Source organism: Erpetoichthys calabaricus, chromosome 4 (assembly GCF_900747795.2).
Source record: "Erpetoichthys calabaricus chromosome 4, fErpCal1.3, whole genome shotgun sequence".
NCBI classification, from domain to species: Eukaryota; Metazoa; Chordata; class Cladistia; order Polypteriformes; family Polypteridae; genus Erpetoichthys; species Erpetoichthys calabaricus.
Genome location: NC_041397.2, coordinates 120,107,697 through 120,124,526, shown reverse-complemented (window position 1 = coordinate 120,124,526; position 16,830 = coordinate 120,107,697). Strand labels below are relative to the sequence as shown.

General features: G+C 38.8%; 1 protein-coding gene across 1 annotated transcript in view; it reads left to right on the top strand.

Moving 5' to 3' along the window:
- Window positions 1–16,830, top strand: part of LOC114651130 (cilia- and flagella-associated protein 47-like) — a 622,279-nt gene that overhangs the window by 193,261 nt on the left and 412,188 nt on the right. Inside the window, 1 exon segment of the mRNA XM_051927333.1 lies at window positions 15,601–15,698. Coding sequence (XP_051783293.1) covers window positions 15,601–15,698 — 98 coding nt within the window.

Sequence of the window (16,830 nt, the reverse complement as noted above, 5' to 3'; positions counted from 1 at the left end):
AATAAAAATGTAAAAAAGCAATTTCTTTATTCTTGGTGAGAGGAGGCTTGCAGCCCCCGTCAGCCAGTTCCACTGACAGTGAAATCACATAGCCTGTCCAAGGATGGGAGTTAGCTCACTTTTATAGTAGTTTGTTTACTAAACAAAAAGAGGAAGTATGGCAGTTCAATTTGAGGCCAAGCAGAATCTGTAAGTAGCTTAAGATGACACATCAGATCAGTACTGGAGAAGTACACGGTAGTCTTTAGATAAGAGGAACTGTTGACATATCCATAGTCCCAGGCTTCCTAACCAGCTTAGGCTATGCAATTCAGCTATGGCTAATTTTGCAAATCAGGTACTTCCCTATTCTTCTGCATCATCAGGGTTACAACACTTCAACGGCTATGTGGCAGTTACAATTTAAGAATCTTATTATAGCTTACATTTCACACATAATGATCATCACACATAATAATTGGTTATACAATATCAAAAGCTACCTTAAAAGTTAGTTTAGTACATTTGTCATACAGGAATATACTGTTACAGCTTAGTGTCTGTATTAGATTACATTTGTTCAGTTAGCTTAATACCTCCTTATTTATTAATACATAAGTGACATGTTTCTTATAGTTCTATTAGCACCATACTTTATTATTTGGAAAGACTGAAGCACCTTAATTCTAAATATGTCTTCCTCAATTCCCCCCTTTGCACATTAAATGTGCACTTTATCAGTTAGACTACTGCATTATCATAGTCGGAAAAGGGTCGAGGGATGAGAGAAAAGGTGTGTACTGGGAGTCAGGGTCAGCACTGAGGAGATAAGCCCTAGTAATGGAGGCACTGATAAGCCTTTGTAAGAGGGCACAGATGCATGGGATAAGACAGCAACCAAAAAACATGAAAACTGCCAGAGAATAGTTTTAATCCAATCAGCCGAAGAACCGAACCATTTTTGGAAGGAGTTCATCAAGAGGGTTAGCTATTCCTGTGTTTTCTGCTAATTCAATAGATAGGGAGGTGAGGCCAGCTAATGCACGGATAATGGAACCGTCTGGGACAGTGTTGTTAGGAATAAAGGTACAGCAACTGTTGCTAAACACAACACACACAATCCTCACTTTTCAGTTAGGAGCATTTCTAACGTGTACTTCCTGACATTAAGATACACTTGAAAGGGTAACCAGGAAAGTTATGTGTATCTTTAAAAATATCACAATTAAAAAAAATTATTGGGAAGGAATACATCTAGGAGATAGGGTTTAGCAGTGGCACAAGCATAAAAAGAATCTGTTCTTAATTGTGTAACAGTAACTTTCAACCACTTATATCACAGATTATCCTCTAAGAAAAAGGGAATAATCCCTTGACAGAGTCCCAACACAGAAAGTCCAAAAAATAAAAAATAGCACCAACCTAATGATTCAGTCCACTTTTTACAGTGAGAGACGTGCGTTCAAGAAAGGAGTAAACCCTGATTTAATTGTAGAAAACCTTGTTTTTAAATCATGCTCCTGGGCTTCCCATGGGTTGTACCCCCAGTCCTGAGTTCCAGTTTTTGCAAACACATCCCTCCAGCTTGAACATTCAGACAGACTGGAGGAGGAGCTTGAATCAGATTTATACCTGGGTCGAGTCGCACAGACATATTTTTCAGACCATCTCCATATGTCTTGTCTGTCCAGTGCGCAGGGAACAACCGAGCAAAAGTCAACCTGTACTGAGGATGTTTTCCCTACTTCATAATTCAGAATGGGAATTTGATGTCCATCAATCAGGATTACAGAGTGAAACAACACCCAGATTGCAAAAATTATGGGTGCCATCTTTTGCAGTGTATGACATGAATCCAGGCAGGAAGTCCTTCGACTTTAATGGCGTGAGGTGTAGATAGCAGCACCTGGAATGGTCCCCTCCAGCGAGGTTGATGCCAATGTTTCCTTCAGGTGTCTCTGACCAGTATTCAGGTTCCAAGGGGAATTTGGAACTCCGTCAGTGGGGGACCGGTTCGCCAAGCCTGGTTAACCTGTTCGTGGACTTCCTTCAGGGAGGCTCGGAGACCTGTAAGACTGGAGAGAAGATCATTGTCCACAGTATGCAGAGTGACATTTCCAATAACCATGCCAACAGGCATGGGGCATCCAATTCAAATGGCGACAGTCCCAACTGCCGATGTGTCCTTCCTCTCAACCCCATCAAGGCCAGGGGTAGAGCATCTGGCTAGATTAAGTTTGTCTGCTCACAGATTTTTGCCAATTTTGATTTTAGGGTGCCATTGCACCTTTCTACAATACCTCCACTTTGGGGATGGTATTTGCAGTAATGGTGTACATCTATCTGGAGCCAAGTAGTCATCTCATTTATTACAGAATTCACAAAGTGGGTACCGTTATCGGTCTGCAGTTTCGGTGGTATTTCCCATCTTGGAATAATTTCTTTTATCAGAGTTTTGGCCACAGTTTTTGCATTTGCATGTTTAGAGGGAAAGGCTTCCACCCATCGGGAGAACACATCGACAATTACCAAGGAATAATGGTAGCCTTTAGACGGTGTTAACTCAATGAAGTCCATTTGGAGGTGTTCGAATGGACCCATTGGGTTAGGAGTGACAGCGGGGCTTACCTGAGTACCTTTACCTACGTTAAACCTTTGGCATAGTGCGCATCATCAGCAGAATTGTTCAGCATATGCAGAGAACCCTGTGGTTTCCCAATGTCGCTCGACATCCTGAGTCATAGCATCTTTTCCTTCGTGATCCAGGCCGTGTGCAATTTTTGCCATTCCTGGAAAAGAAGCCTTTGGGAGGAAAGGTTTGTTAGTTTGCTTTTGGGTCCAGACCCCATCAGAGAGGAATTCTTCTCGGGACCACTTTATCCTTTCTTGGTCAGTGGCGGTGCTCTGTAAAGAAATAATTTGATTATCAGGGTCTTTGTCATCCTTCTGTTGGAATAAAAAGACTGGTGTATTATTATGGGTGGCCTGTTTAGCAAAGTGGTCAGCCAGTTAGTTTCCTTGGCTGACTGGGTCTTGTTTCCCAGTATGGGCTTGGCATTTAACTATTGCCAGTTTCGATGGTTTTGTTATAGCTTCGAGAAGGGATTCCACTAATTTCTGATGTTGTATGGTTTTACCAGTACTGGTTTTGAATCCCCTTATTTTCCATAATGCCCCATGATAATGGCAGATTTCAAAAGCATTCCTGGAATTGGTATAAATAGTGACTTTTTTTTTTTTCCTTCAGCCAGCTGACAGGCACAGGTGAGCGCTCTAATTTCCACTGCCTGCGCGCTTAGTATGAATGAAATGCGGTTTGCTTCAAGCAGGCAGTTTTCTTTGACTATAGCGTAGTTGGCAGACATTGTCCCGTGTTCTAAGCACAATGAACAACCATTTACAAATTATATATTCCTTTTTTTCCAGAGGTACCTCCTGTAAGTCAGATCTGAGTTTCAAGATTTATGTGATTTCGTCATGACAATTGTGTGGTTCTCCGTCTTCCAGTGGCTGGGTTTAGCGTAGAACATCTTTCAATTGTGACGTTCGAGAGAGTGCACAGTACATTTTGATCGTGTATTGCTTGCGCAGTAGTAAGATATGATATTTTCGCTTGCATTAAAATAGAATGAACCACATGCGGTACTTTTACCGTTAAGGGGCTCATGAGCACAATGTCTGAGCATGCTAATACGGCCTCTGTTGTTGCAGCAGCTGCTTTCAACCACGGCAGGATTGTAGCGGCCACTGGATCCAGTTTTTTAAAATAGTATGTGACCGGTCTTTGTCTGTCTCCTTGTTGTTGAGTTAGTACTGCAGTCATATACCCCATTGTCTCACATCATGCTACTGAAAGCAAGTGGATTTAGCAATGGGGATATGTGGGATAGAAGCACTAGAAGAAGTAAGGCAATTGTTGTAACAAAAGAGAGATACTGCTCCAGTATCCAATATGTCTTCCTCACGACCAATCAAAAGTATCACAAAGGCAACTTGTTATTGTAATGTACATAATAAGATTCGCATTAATTTATATCAGCTTAGAAAAAAAATTATTTGCAACAACCATGTCATTCCACAGGAGAAACATATACATTGTAGTTGTGGCACACGGCTGGGGGTGGTACCCAGCCGTGACACCCAGGAGGACCGGAGGAGGGCTTGTGCCTCCTCCAGACCACGAGGGGGCGACCGTCCTGGTTGTGTTGGGGGCTGGGAAGCTCAACCCTGTAGGGGCCCGTGGTCACCACCAGGGGGCGCCCCACTGCCTTGGGAACCCTGGACCTTAGCATTTCCACCACATCTGGAAGTGCTGGGGGGAAGAGGATCGGGGACACCCGGAGTCCATCCGGGTGCACAGCCGGCACTTCCGCCACACAGGTGGAGTGTTAGCGGATGAGTGTCAGGAAGCACCTGGAGCCCATCCGGGTGTGAATAAAAGGGGCCGCCTCCCTCCATTCGGGAGCAAGAGTCGGGTGGAAGTGGACGGAGCTCGGAGGAGAGGAGTGGAGGTGGACCTGAGACAGTACAAGGCATTGTGAAGGCCAGGACTAAAGGGGTGATTGGTGCTGCGGCACTGGGTATTGTGCACTTTGATTATTGTAAATATTGTAAATAAACGTGTGTGTGGTGAAATCATCATGTCTACCTGTCTGTGTCCGGGCTGTTCCCCACATAGTTCATCTACAGTCTCACTGTTATGCAAGACATGAATATCCAAAGAAGATCTGCTGGATCCCAGTATAGGCAAAGTCCTCCTGCTTTCTTAGCTCAACTGCAAGAACAGTGTTAACCAAAGATGCACTTGATTTCAAGAGATGATATAGCCTCTGAGAAATTAATGCCAGAAAATGAGGAGGTAAATCTAAAGCAAAGGGGAAAAAAGGATTGTCAGAAGTCATTAATTAGAAAACGTTTTGTCACTAAAACTGTAAACAAAATTTAGAAGTGGAATATTATGGGTTGTAAACCAGGAAACATGGAATATTGAGAGTGCAGAGACTGAAGATGTTTGAGGAATCCGTAATTTTGGACGCAGTACAGAATGCTATTCTGGGTTATATAGTAAAGTATCTGTGATTTGGGAGAGTGTCTCTACTAACAGTGAAGCTCATTCTAACAACACAATTACAGAATAGCAAAGCTACAAAATGGTGATGTGAGACACTTAAAATTAAATGGGGAAAAATATCCAAACTATATTATTAATACAAGGCACTCACAGGAAAATATTACCTGTGGTTAAAGCTTTGCAAAGACTCACAACAGAACATCCAGAAAAAATTATTTAAAATGGGGAAAAGGTCCGCTACAGGATGTTACAATTTTTAACATACATTGTGAATAATTTTATTCCCCGTTGCAAATGTAACTTTTGCATTTTTCTCTTGTCTTCCCTACTCCTGCATAACAACTGTATGAGCAAGTAAAAATTTTTATTTTTTTAGTAAGTACAAAATCTCTCAAACAAATAAATGATTCCAAGAAACTATTGACAGCAGTACTTGTGTAAGCTGTTCCTTTGTTTCTTTAACAGTCTAAACAAATTCTGCTAACAATGCAATGGTTGTAATTTAGATAAATTCTCAAACTGAGAGCTTCAAAGATAAATGTAGTAGTTTTTATATTTTGTGTATGGATACATAATTTAAATTTGTATCATTACTAGAAAATAAAGGAATAGGAAGACATGAAATAAATGCAAAAATAATGCATTGTGTAACTTTATTGGTATTTTCTCATTATAAATGCTACCGGTAAATATTCCCAAGACTCCCCTTAGGCATGGTTTTGGACTTAATCTGTGAAACTGGATAAAGTTGTGTGTTTTTCTTGCTGTTGCAAAATGCCAAATTAATCTATAAATTTCAATTATGGTTAGTTATTGTTTCTCACCTTTACAACACAAGCACATTATTTTTGACATGGACTTTTCCAATATAGCTTGTAGTTTTTTTAAATTGTTAATTCTTTTTAGAAAACAATTCTATAGTATTTAAAGTATTAATACCAGACTCAGCTCTTAGAGAGCTTATGGTGTATTGCCTTTCTTTCTTACCAAGTATTTTAACTATAAAAAGCTGAGTTTTAATGTACTTATATTTTTCAATTAGGTAACATTTTATTCAGTCGAATAGAGCCTTTGTGATGAGATGGACCATGGAAATTCACAGCATGAATGTGTGGCGGAAAACATTCACATCAGAATTTAATAAAAATTCTAATAATTCTCTGATAAAACAAAAATTAGGCGGCTTGATGTCTATGCTTAGAGGAGCTGGATGAATCATTGGTGCTTTCCAAAGTCAAGATGCAATAACTTCATTATAAAGCAGGAAAGACGCTGGACCCAAAGGTTAACCAGTGGCATTTTATTACAAAGCTATCTGTTTGACTGCCTCTGTTAATGTGAGCTCCACCTAAGAAAGTTAGAAAGATAACATATTACCAAAAGCACTACCCTTGGCATCCATTACTATTTTTCCAAAGAAGAATAGAATTTCTTAGAGTGTGTAACCTAAAGACCAATCTTCTTACTGGTCAAAGATGTGAAATTTCTGGTAAAGGTTTATTGGCTATAATCACAAAAAAATGGTACATTTGGTGAATCCATAGTGCTGCCATTTTGTTGGGGCCCTTTTTTGTTTGAATCAGCATTTTGCTGCGTTTTCTGGTTTCTGTGGCCATGTTTATCGGTTGATATTCTCGTTCTGATCATGTGTCAGGCATTGGTGCAATTTCTTCATCAACTTTCCTTAAAATCAGTTATATTAATCGTGTTTTCATAATACCATCTCACCTGTTCACAATACATGGCTTATGGCTTATGAGAAGAGACCTTTAAATTCTAATTTAAATCTAAGTACAGTAGTCTTTGAGCACTATTTAGCAGAGTCAAACACTACTGAAGACATCAACAACCTTTTCTTTACTTGTAAAATTACTGTAGTGTCAGGTACGCAGCTTAGGTAGAAATATGGTATATTTGTGTAAATGATTTTAGACTTTTTATTGAAAATACACTAAATCATTTTTTAAGCAATTAGATTCAACCATAACCTCATTTATTTGGAACTCAAAACATTCACGTATCCGAAGAGCAACTCTACAAAGACCTCAGGCACAAGGTGGCATGGCTCTACCTAATTTTCAGTTTTATTACTGGGCAGCAAACATACAAGCCATAAAAACCTGGACACAAATAGGTGAACATACACAGGCTTGGTCCGCAATAGAAGTAAAAGCCTGCAGTACTTCTTTATACTCCCTGCTCTGCGCTCCAATAAATGCAAGTTTTCGCAAATATACTAATAACCCAATTGTGTTGCATTCACTCAGAGCATGGAACCAATTTAGAAAGCAATTTAAGATGGAGAACCTCTTTCAACCCTCGCAAACATATCTAGATTTTAATATCTGGAAAAGATTTGGGATTAAATTGCTCAGAGATCTTTATATAGACAATATCTTTGCATCCTTTGAACAATTACATTCCAAATGTAACCTTCCAGCTACACATTTCTTTCACTATCTTCAAATTATCAACTTTGTTAAACAGAACCTGTCCGATTTTCCTCATCTCGTACCCTTCACCATGCTGGAAAAAATACTGCTCAATTTCGAGGACTTAGACATCACTTCTGCAAAATATAAAATTTTATTAGAGTCCCTTCCTTTCAAAGATCCAAGAGGACAATGGGAAAAAGATCTCTTAATTAATATATCCGAAAAGGAGTGGAAGGTAGCAATGCAGAGAATTCACTCGAGCTCCATATGCGCAAAGCATACAATTATTCAACTCAAAATTATATATCGAGCTCATCTGTCTCACTTAAAACTGTCCAAAATATTTCCAGGGCAAGATCAAACCTGCAAACGCTGCAACCAAGCTCCTGCCTCACTGGGTCACATGTTTTGGGCCTGCACCAAATTAACATCGTTTTAGACCACAATTTTTAAGTGCCTTTCAGACAGCCTTGGTATCACAATCCCTCCTAACCCATTAATAGCTGTGTTTGGTGTTCTTCCAGATGGATTTCAAGTGGAGAAGGACAAGCAAACGGTGATTGCATTCACTACACTTTTGGCACGCAGACTTATTTTGTTAAATTGGAAGAATCCTAACTCTCCTCTTATAAGTCAGTGGGAAACCAATGTTTTATATTATTTGAAATTGGAAAAAATCAAATTCTCAGTTAGAGATTCTGTACAGAAATTTTTCAAATCCTGGCAGGATCTAATCAATAATATTTTAGAATAAGAAGAAATAATTATTTCTGCATTTCTTTTCCTTCTCCATTTACCTTTATTGCCCTATTAAACTCAACAATCCATATTACTAACTGAGAATGCTAAACCGGATGATGGACGCAGGCACATCCGGCAATGGGCCGTAGCTGCAAAAAGACGTACTGCGCAGGCGCAAAAAGAGTCCGCGAGGGTCGGCTGAGGAGCCGAGAAAGGCGGATAGAAGAGGGCGAGAGAGGCGGACAAGACCACAGAAAAAAGGAGTGAGCACAGGAAAAATTGAGAAATGAGGCGCAAAGAGCACCGAAAAAAGGAAACGGCACATAAAAAAGTATTCAAACGCAAGCAAAGCACGAAACACATTGCACACGAAACTAGACCCAAAAAAAAAAAAAAAAAAAAAAAAAAAGAGGCTCGCGCACAACAGCAAGGCCCCCCCCCCCCCCCCCTACAGGCACCAGAGGGGACACACACCAAGAGGGGGATTCAACAAGCCCATGGAACACAAAAAAAAGAACACAAAACCACCCCACAGACCCTACAAGCAAGGGACGGGACACACACAAAGAGGGGGATTCAACAAGACACAGGAACACAAAAAGAAAGAAGACGCTCGCGCGACAACAATCCTCAACCCCCCCCCCCCCCCCCCCCCACACACACACATCCATAAGAAGTGACACCCAAAGCCACATATTCTAAAGTGAACATCAACACCTTCACACTAGACAGCATAGGTGTCAGCATTGGTGGATCTCCTTACAATAAAGCACTATTAACCGTTCAACTGCAGAAAAAGAAACATATTAACAGTGACTGCGATCCTTCTTATTACTTATCCATATTTCGCATGCTGAGAAAGAAACAAGTCATGAATACACGGTCACGGGTACAAAACGAAAAGGAAAGGATAACAGGAACAAACACACGAAAAACGAAAGAAACAACAAAATAGACGGCTATGCAGCATAGGTGGATCTCATTACAATAAGGCACTATTAACCGTTCAACCGCAGAAAAGGCTCCATATTAACAGTGAGTGCAATTCTCCTTATTACTTATCCATATTTCTAAAAGAAAAAATGTCTCGACTCCAAAAACGCAAAGCTCAACTAAAGCTTCTAACTAACGATGTACCTAAAAGTAAAAACTTTATGAACTGCATTAGATCCTACAATAGTTCATTTGCTTTTGCATATACCGGAGTAAATATCAGGCCACCAAAAGGCGATGGCCCATACTACTTTCGCATATGTGCACAAATACTGCATCGCATTGGAACAGTGCACCCTGAAACAAATCAACAACGCAAATATGCACAAATCTACATCCTAGATCCACATGACGCAAACTATCAATCAAAGTGCTGCATCGCAACAGGCACGGATTCAAAACGAAACACCTCCCGTCTCAGACATACGTTAATGGCAGCGAAGGCTACAACGGGCGTCTCACACAGCACAGGCAAATCGATTACAGCTCCAAAACAACACGTCCCAAATACTACACATGCAACAACGCGCCTCTCAAACGGCACAAGAAAAACATACACCAGGAAAATTCATTCGGATTAATGAATGTCATTGGCAATCATTGTCATTCAGTTCACTTCTCTGAAGAAACAACTGGCAATACAAGTAATACATTTACACGTTGTTGTCAAAAGGGTCAAATTAGACTGCCTTCTTTACATTCACATACTGAATATTTACAGAGGCTTATAACTGACGATGTACCTGAAAGTGAAATCTTTATCAACTGCATTAGATCCTACAAATCGGTATCCACTATGAACATTAACGGTGGCACTGCACGTGACATCCGTCTTGAAAAAATGTTGTTTATTGATGAATGTTCAATGGCATGAAGTCACTTACTCAACACCATTCATAAACTTCTACAAACGTTTATGAATAATAATATTCGATTTGAAGGAAAGGTACTTTTATGAGGAGGAGATTTTAGACAGTACTTAGCTATTCTTCCAGATGCCATGCACTCAGCTATTGTTCAGTGCACCTTAAAATACGCAGACAATTGGCATTGCTTTCAAAAGATACAGTTAGTAAAAAAGATACGATGTCCAGAACCAGATCATAACAATTGCTTATTACAACTGAGAGATGGTACACTCACTAATACAGATGGACTTCAGCCACATATTATTACAATTCCTCAAGCCTTTATCTGCGACAACTTAGTTACAGACAGATTTTGAACAGCAATCTCATTAGACCAAATGCCCCTTTTAACACAACGCACTATATTATGTCCAAAAAATATTAATATGGAAAACATTAATACCCAAGTCATTCCATTACTTCCTGGAGAGACACAACTCTTTCTAAGCTCTGACAAACTTGACTCTGATCACAACAATAACCATCTTAAATGACCTTACAAGTTCTGAGCTGGAATTACCTTTTACACTTAAACGGCGTGTACAAAGAAGTTTTCAAATAAACCTTTACACTGTGCCACACACTTTATTGTTTGCTTTCTATTTGCATCATCTACACCTTCACACTATTCTATATCTCATTCATACATCACGCTCTTTGTCATTCCCAACACCAGGGGTTGGCGAGCGAAGCGAGCAGGGGGCGGAGCCCCCTAGTTTAGGTATGTTTACAAGCTTTAAGTATTACTCCTTTGGCCATGCTCTCCTTCTCAGGGGTGGGGTTTGATTTGTTTTCAATCCTATTTTTTGTAAAAATTGATCTATTTGTATGGAATGATTACAATAAAATTAATAAAATATATATATAAAAAAAAGAAAATACATTACAGCTTCTTTGTATTTTTATAAAATAAATGCTTACAATGATTCCAAAATAATTGCACCAGTTTTGTTATGCATATTTAATATTTGGGGTTCTATTAGTTATAAGTATTGGTATATAGAAAAAAGATCAAAAATCCAGTATAGCATTATATAGACATTTAAAATTTTACCAAGGTTAATGATATTAGTGGGGTTTAAGAAACATGACATCAGTGCTAGATTGTCTTTTAAGTACCAGAATGCTTTGGGAATGATAGCTCTGCAGCTAATGATGTCTCCTAGGCTTGGAGCCGACGTAGATGAATGATGTGTAACATAATAAAATCTCCAGATGAGAAGGGCATGACAAATACTGCATCTAATCAGGTTGATAGTATTGTATGCCCTTAAATGTTGTCAGAGATGAATTAGTTAGTACTAAATCTTTCATTCTTCCATAAGATCTATATGTTTTTTGTGTCTCTTTGAAGATTTTGAAAGTGAGAGTTCTGGGAATGTGCCTGATGCTCATATTTTGAAGACTATTTGTCTTCAAGTGGTATTTTAGCGGAATTACTTGATCACTGTCTTTGTGGAGTTTGCACATTCTCCTCTGTGTGTTTTACTTAGGGAACTGTTTTTATTGTCTGACATCTTAAGAACATGCATATTAGTTTGGTTGATGACTCTAAACTGGTACATTTATGTGTTATTGTGAAGATAAACATGATAGACTGTTACCCCATCAGATGTTGGTTCCTATGGCTATAGGACCCGGATTTCTATGACCCTGGATTTGATTAATGGGTTTGAAAATGGACAGATGAATGGATCTTTTTATTAAAGGCAAGGTAACATTAAACATTGCAGCACACTATACACAAAGCCAGGATAATTTTAGGCACTAGAAAACACTGTGAACACTGTTGTGGATGATATTCTAATCTGGGGCATGAGTGCATTTGTGAAATGAAAACTGAAAGATACCAGTGATTTTATAGAATCAGCTCTGTATTAGGAAATCTATATTTAATGTATGAGTGGCGGAAAAACCCTAACTTTCAGAACAGTATATGTTGTGGAATTCCTGAAACTACCCCAAATTAATATTTAGTAACTATTATGGACTAAGGAGCCCAATACACAAAGACTTCTGTTTATCTTCTTTATTTTTTTTTTCAAATAATAATAGAGAGAGGACAGGTTGGGAGCACGCACTGATAGCGCGTTGTCACCCCCACCACATGACATACCACCTGGATTGTGACCCCAGTGCAGCAGGTGACACCTCAGCACCACATTGGAACAGTATAAGGTTTTTTTTACGGTGGCTGCCACCAACCCCCATGTTTTCCCTTTAAGTTATAGGGCCTGCTTGCAGGGCTGAATAAAGATTAACGTCATACCCAGGATGAAGCAATTGCAGGTTAAGGGCCTTGTTTAAGGGCACAAATGAGTAGAGTCATTTACGGAATTCGAACTGGCAACCTTATGATTGCTGGTGCAAATCAGAACCACCACTTCACCCTAATGATGATGATGATGATAATTATTATTATTATTACCATCAATCTCTCAAAACAAATGTCTATCTTATATATAGTTTCCTGTTTTTCTGGGTAAATTAATTTATATATATGAGGTCTTTTGGCAAAGCATTTATTTGACAAAAACAGAAATTATAGTTTCAGAGTGTTCAGCATTTAATAAGTGGTGATTTTAGAATTCTATGGGTGGTAGTAGTGAATACAGAAGGTTATGCATTGGTTGGTGTGTGTGTGTTTTGGTAAGTGGAGAATAGAATATTGAAAAATAGTCATCGAATGATTAATAAATAATATCAGAAGAGTAAAGCAGGATCTTTTTTGAGTGAAAGGCTAGCTTCTTTTTTGCTGCCTGTACAATAGCAGATGTTAAGGATGAGAGTCTAAAATGAGAAATATGTCTCTGTTGAATCAAATTACCAAATACACAGGTGAGCATTTAAGGAGTGATTGTCTTTTTGTGGTATTTCCTTTCTTAATAAAAAGCACACTTTGTCCATAGATTGACCTTGTTTTAAATAATATATTCTACACAGCAACAAGAGAAAATGTGCTGTGTAGTTTTAAGAATGCTAAATGGATCGTGAACATTCTTCTCAATAAAATAAAAGCTATGGAAAGATATTTTAAGTTTGGTTGTGAGATCTGTAACTTGCATTGTGAGATCTCCATTTGCATGCCTAAATTGTATTTTTTCTTGTGTTTCAAGGTTATTGTGTACTGTTTTACTACCTTAGCTATTTATATTTAACAAATATTTCTTAGAGTACAGTCATGACTCTCCACTTCTAGTCATATCAAGTAACAGCTTCTATCTGTACCTGCATGATGTGTGTTGAGCCTATTTTTTATAGCATATATTTTAAATAAATGGTTATACTTCAGTCTCAGAATGCTTCTACACCTTTTTGTTTTTCAAAAAATGGGTGGTATTTTGAGTATAGTTTGCATGTCAGTCTACACACAGGTTTTCTGTTTCACCCCAGTCCCTAAGAAATACAATCAGTATGACTGGCCTGATAGGACTGGCCTAACCTTCGTCAGTTGTTTCTGCCTTATGCTCATTATTATATGGTTTGGCTCTCAGTTCCTATAACTTTAAACTGAACAAGTAGATTCAATAAATGGGTGAATTGATATTTTAAAATATTTAAATATTTTACTATTGCTTTTACTGGGTTATTTTCTGTATATGTTACTCTCTTATATATTTACCACTTTATCACTTTTGTCTTTCATGCAACTCAATCTTTCTTTACTACATTTTATTTTTTTTTATTTTATACCTTTTCCAAATATTACACATTATTTTTCACAATTGCACAGAATAATAATTTCATTTCCCTCCATACTTTTTACAGTGTGTGCTTTTTAACTATTTACTAGTGCAAAGATAATGATGAGTTGCATCATGGCACGTGGTTTCTACTGCTACCTCACGGATCCATGTCCTGGTATAAAAATTCACGTATGCCTGTCGTCTTTGTGGACTCTGTGATGGTTCAAGGTTCTTTCCTACTTTACATCAAATCATACTGAAATAGGCACCAGTCCTTGTGACCCTAAATTGAAGTAAAGAGGTTGGAAAATGTTATGTTATGTAAAGGTACTAGTCATAGGATATTGATTTTACTTCTGAGTCATTGCCTTAACATTGATTTGTATATACAGTGATCCCTCGCTATATCGCGCTTCGCCTTTCGCGGCTTCACTCTATCGCGGATTTTATATGTAAGCATATTTAAATATATATCACAGATTTTTTGCTGGTTCGTGGATTTCTGAGGACAATGGGTCTTTTAATTTCTGGTACATGCTTCCTCAGTTGGTTTGCCCAGTTGATTTCATACAAGGGACGCTACTGGCAGATGGCTGAGAAGCTACCCAACTTACTTTTCTTCTCTCTCTTGCGCTGACTTTCTCTGATCCTGACGTAGGGGGTGTGAGCAGGGGGGGCTGTTCACACACCTAGACGATACGGACGCTCGTCTAAAAATGCTGAAAGATTATCTTCACGTTGCTACCTTCTGTGTGCAGCTGCTTCCTGAGGCGCCATGCTGCACGGTGCTTCGCATACTTAAAAGCTCAAAGGGCACGTATTGATTTTTCAGTTTGTTTTTCTCTGTCTCTCTCTCTCTCTCTCTCTCTCTCTCCCTGCTCCTGACGGAGGGGGTGTGAGCTGCCGCCTTCAACAGCTTTGTACCGGCGGTGCTTCGCATACTTAAAAGCCAAACAGCCCTATTGATTTGTTTGCTTTCCTCTCTGTTTCCTTTGAAGAGGAAGATATGTTTGCATTCTTTTAATTGTGAGACAGAACTGTCATCTCTGTCTTGTCATGGAGCACAGTTTAAACTTTTGAAAAAGAGACAAATGTTTGTTTGCAGTGTTTGAATAACGTTCCTGTCTCTCTACAACCTCCTGTGTTTCTGCGCAAATCTGTGACCCAAGCATGACAATATAAAAATAACCATATAAACATATGGTTTCTACTTCGCGGATTTTCTTATTTCGCGGGTGGCTCTGGAACGCAACCCCCGCGATGGAGGAGGGATTACTGTAGTGCCAAAGGTAATAACATTGCTACCTCACAGCTCCAAAGATATAGAGTTGTTTCAAAGACCTAGTTCTGTGTGAAGCCTAACTTTTTTATTTTTTTCACATGGGTGTGTTAGTTTAATTTATATTTGTTTTAGTTACATTATAAGGATGTGCATCTTAGGCTAACTTATTAATTTACATTGATCCTGTATAAATTATCTTTTTGTGTACATTAGTGATACTGTCCCTGCCAGTGGACTGATTTTTCCCTCCTAGACTGATTTAAAACTCGTAGATCCCCATGATGGTAAACTGAACTAAACAGATCTGAGCTCACTATGTAGGGACTGGCTTCCACAGCCATACATTCTTACTAGCAGCATGCATATTTATTTGAATGTTTTGTGTTCTGATATAGTTCCATGAAATCTGAGATCTCTGTTAGTAGACTCAACATTGTCTTGCTTTATGGCATGCCTGAGAGTCAAAAAATATATTTTAACACTGCCATTTTTTTCTGTTAAACAGGCGAAGCACCGCCAGGAAGATGGATCATAAACTTTGACCTTGACCTTCTAGATGGTGTGGTACTTGCTACAGTTTTAGCATCATATTGTCCATTCCTTGTGAGTGCTTTGTTTTATTCAATAAACCATACTAAAGTTTTATACATATATTTTATTTAACAGATAATTGGTTCTGTAGTAGAGTATGCATTTACAGGTATATTAATTGAATGAAGTAAGGAAAGATTTTTTAACCATATATTCTATTGTGATCCCACCTAAAAACACAACTACTAGGAATGTGACTGTGGTTTCTGGGACATGTGGGTTTTAATGATCCTTAGAACTATCTTGATAGGGTTCATCTAAATGGAGGAGCTAGATGAATAACAACCCATTAGTTATCAATATGATAATCTCAAATATATCACTGAGAACCTAGCATGGAACAGGGATTCTCTGATCCACTCCTGGAGACAGGCTTTGAAAAGGGGTTCATTAGTGAGTACCTGGTGGCCAAGTTAAGCATGTAATGTAGTTGGGCTCAGTCTGCAAAAGCCACAAAGAGCTGCCATGTGGGCTAAACAGTCACAAAATAAAGTATGATTCTTATGTTTGATACCAGTCAGGTGTATGGCAAGAGTGGAATGGAACTATAACATTAGACCTCATCAATGGATACTGGCTCTTGAAATGTGAACTTTAACTTTCTCTATTGGAGCTGGAGTAAGAGCTTGTGTAAGAACCTGAAAAATACCAGCTAGATAAATTCTGTGTTACATCTATACACAATGTTTGCTCTGAAACCAGACTTTTCATTTAAGAGTGACCCCTCTCCTAGTTTTGAGTTTCCTCAAGAGGAGTTCCAGAGGTTCTTAACTGGATGCCATACAGTTGGAGTTTATTTCTATTAGACAGTAGGATAGTCAGGGATTGCTAGGAATGACTAGTAAAGGCCTGTGCTCAGGATGAATTTAACTCTCATCTCCAGAAGAGATTTCTCTGCATTATGGGGGAGACCAGAGACATAGAGTCTAAATGGATTGTGTTCAAGACCTCTATAATGGCAGTAACTATAAGTTGCTTTTGCCAAAAAGTTGTTAGTGCCTGTCATGACAGCAACCCCAGGACATGAATGGCAATCCATTCAACAATTCAGGAAGAGTAGGCAGGTTGAGGCCCAGGATTTTGCCATTAGGTGATTAAAATGTCAAGACGTGAAAAGGACACTTTGCCTGACTCATAACCTGGT